General features: G+C 50.4%; 1 protein-coding gene across 1 annotated transcript; it reads right to left on the bottom strand.

Moving 5' to 3' along the window:
• Positions 1 to 498: 498 nt before the first annotated feature.
• LOC133376917 (BCAS3 microtubule associated cell migration factor-like) lies at positions 499 to 2,172 on the bottom strand. The gene is made up of 2 exons (XM_061609880.1): positions 2,168 to 2,172; positions 499 to 973 (listed from the first exon to the last, which is right to left on the bottom strand). The coding sequence occupies exons 1-2, from the start codon at positions 2,170 to 2,172 to the stop codon at positions 499 to 501; spliced, it is 480 nt and encodes a 159-aa protein (XP_061465864.1).
• Between the last annotated feature and the right edge of the window lie 349 nt (positions 2,173 to 2,521).

The following is a 2,521-nucleotide window of genomic DNA, read 5'->3' as shown; positions in this document are numbered from 1 at the left end:
TGCCCCCAAGGTACCGTCAGCACGTAAGTCCATGAGTCCACTACCTAGCTGGAACGAAGCAGGTCTGGGTATGTCAGGCCTGGATGGATATCTGCAAAGAAACCTCTCGTACTCTGCCTTGAGTCCCATGATGGAAAGAGGCTTGGTGCCTATGGTAGGCCCTTCCCGGTAGCTAACTCACTCCTTGACGCAGCTCAGGAAGGCAAAAGTTAGATTAGTCCTGAAGGAACACACAGGCAAGGTTCCTGAAGAAACAGACCTGCTACTGTTGCTGTTGCCGCTGCCTCCTTCACAGAGCTGGCGCGGCCACCTCTGCCACCATCAGCACACCTGCATGCTTGAGGCCGAGCCAAGGCCTCTACGGGACTGGCATGAGGAAAGGCCGTGCTGGTCAGGGAAGAGTCTTGGTGGGCCTGCTGGTGTTGGTGGTGCTACTGGTGGCGGGGCTCTTGCTGCCACTAAAAGCGCTACTGCTGGGCCCCGGCTCTGTTAAGGCCATCACAACCTCTTGTGGGGCAGAATTTGATGATTCAACTGTGCACCAGGAGATCCATGGCTTTTACACACAGCAAGGAGAGGCCTCTTCTCAGCAAAGCTGTCGCACTTCTGAGAACTAATCTGAGGCGATGGCAGGACTCGGGCAACTCGGACAGGGCCGTGTCGGATAGAGTACAGTTCCTGAGCCTCGCCACTAATAGGTATGCTCCATATCTGTATCCCATCACTGTAGCCAATCACGAGCAGCAAAGGAGGCTCATTGCCAGTGCTGTGCATCACGTGCAACTCCACGTTCCTTGAGGTATCATTCAAATCAGAATTTTCAAATCTGACCCATACAATTTTCTCTTTTTCTTCTGTTGGAGTTGTGCCACTGTAGGCCTGTGGTACATCTTGCAGAAATGTAACAACACTTTCCATATATGACTGTTCGGTGACACCCTGTGGATGAACCACCACTCCTCCAGTACATCGGCTTTGGGCAGCAAGATTCAGCAGCCATTGCTAATCTGTAGATCCCTGCTGCTGCCGTCGAGGCTTCTCGCTTTTTCTCCTCACTGACAGTGTTTGGGACCCCATAGTACAGTAGACATTTGTGGCTCATTTGGCTGTGGCCAGAAGCAGCTGGGTTGGATTGTAGAGTTCCTGCAATGGGCTTCTTGACCCCTTCCGGCAGCAGATGTCCATTCCAAATGGATTCCTACATATCACTTTGACTGCAAAAGCATGAAGACTAGCAGCAGCAACTCAAAGTAGCAGCACAGATCTTTGCAAGAAGTCATCTCTGGCCCATTCTAGACAAAGGCCCCATTTCCTTTTAAAGCAAATCTCTCTGCAGCTTTGGATACCATTGACCATGGTATCCTCCTGGACCCTTGGAATGGGAATTGAGGGCACTGTGCTATGGTGGTTCCAGTTCTATCTGCAGGACTGAAGCCAGATAGTAGCATTGGCTGATCTTCTTTCATCTCCCTGGCACTTGTGCTGCGGGGTGCTTCAGGGTACCGTATTATCCCCAATATAATATCCATATCAAGCCATCAGTATGCTGGTGACAGCTCTGCTTCTCCATAACAACTGAATCAGGAGAGGCTATGCAGGCCCTGGACCAGTGCCTGGATGCAGTGGTGGAATGGATGAAGGAAAATAAGCTGAGCTTGAATCCTGCCAAGATGGAGGCACTCGGGGGGGGAGTGGTTCTCGTATCCAAGAAACTGGTCAACTGCCTGTCCTGGGTGGGGTTGCATTCCCCCTGAAGGAGCAGGTAAGCAGTCTGAGGGTGCTTCTTCTGGATCCATCTCTGTCATTGCAGACCCAGGTAGTCTCAGTGGCTAGAAGTGTCTTTTATCAGCTGTGCTTGGTAAGTCAGCTATGACCATTCCTGGACTGGGAGAGCCCGACCACAATATTTCAGGCACTGGTGACTTCAAGACTGGATTACTGCAATGCACTCTATGTAGGGCTTCCCTTACACTTGACCCAGAAACTGCAGTTAGCGCAGAACGCTGCAGCCAGATTGCTGACAGGAGTGAGGCCCTGTCAGCATATAACACCTGTGCTTAGGGATCTGCACTGGTTGCCAATTTGCTATCGGGCCAAGGTTGCTACTGGTATTGGTATATAAAGCCCTTAACAGATTGGGATCCATTTACTTGTGGGACTGCCTTACCCCATATGTGTCCACTCCAGCACTCCAATCTGTGGAACAGGCTCTGTTACAGGGGTCACATAATATCTGTTCTGCACTTGTAAGAAATTGTTGTTTTAGTGTGGCAGCACCAACTCTTTGGAATTCCCTGCCCATTGACATCAGGCAGGTGCCGTCACTGTAGGTGCATAACACACCCTAAGGCTGATCAAGTTATTTTGGCACCAGAGGCAGAAGATCTTCCTAGTGCTTCTCTCTGGTTGCAAAAGCACAAAATAAATGCATACATAAATAACAATTTGCTGCCCTTTCATGACATCCATAATCAGCTGCCCGAGGCAGAATCTGCATTCTGTCTAATGGTAGGGACAGTTC

The sequence above is a fragment of the Rhineura floridana genome, chromosome 1, assembly GCF_030035675.1.
Source record: "Rhineura floridana isolate rRhiFlo1 chromosome 1, rRhiFlo1.hap2, whole genome shotgun sequence".
In the NCBI taxonomy this organism is placed as follows: domain Eukaryota; kingdom Metazoa; phylum Chordata; class Lepidosauria; order Squamata; family Rhineuridae; genus Rhineura; species Rhineura floridana.
This window is presented reverse-complemented; position numbering and strand designations above follow the sequence as displayed.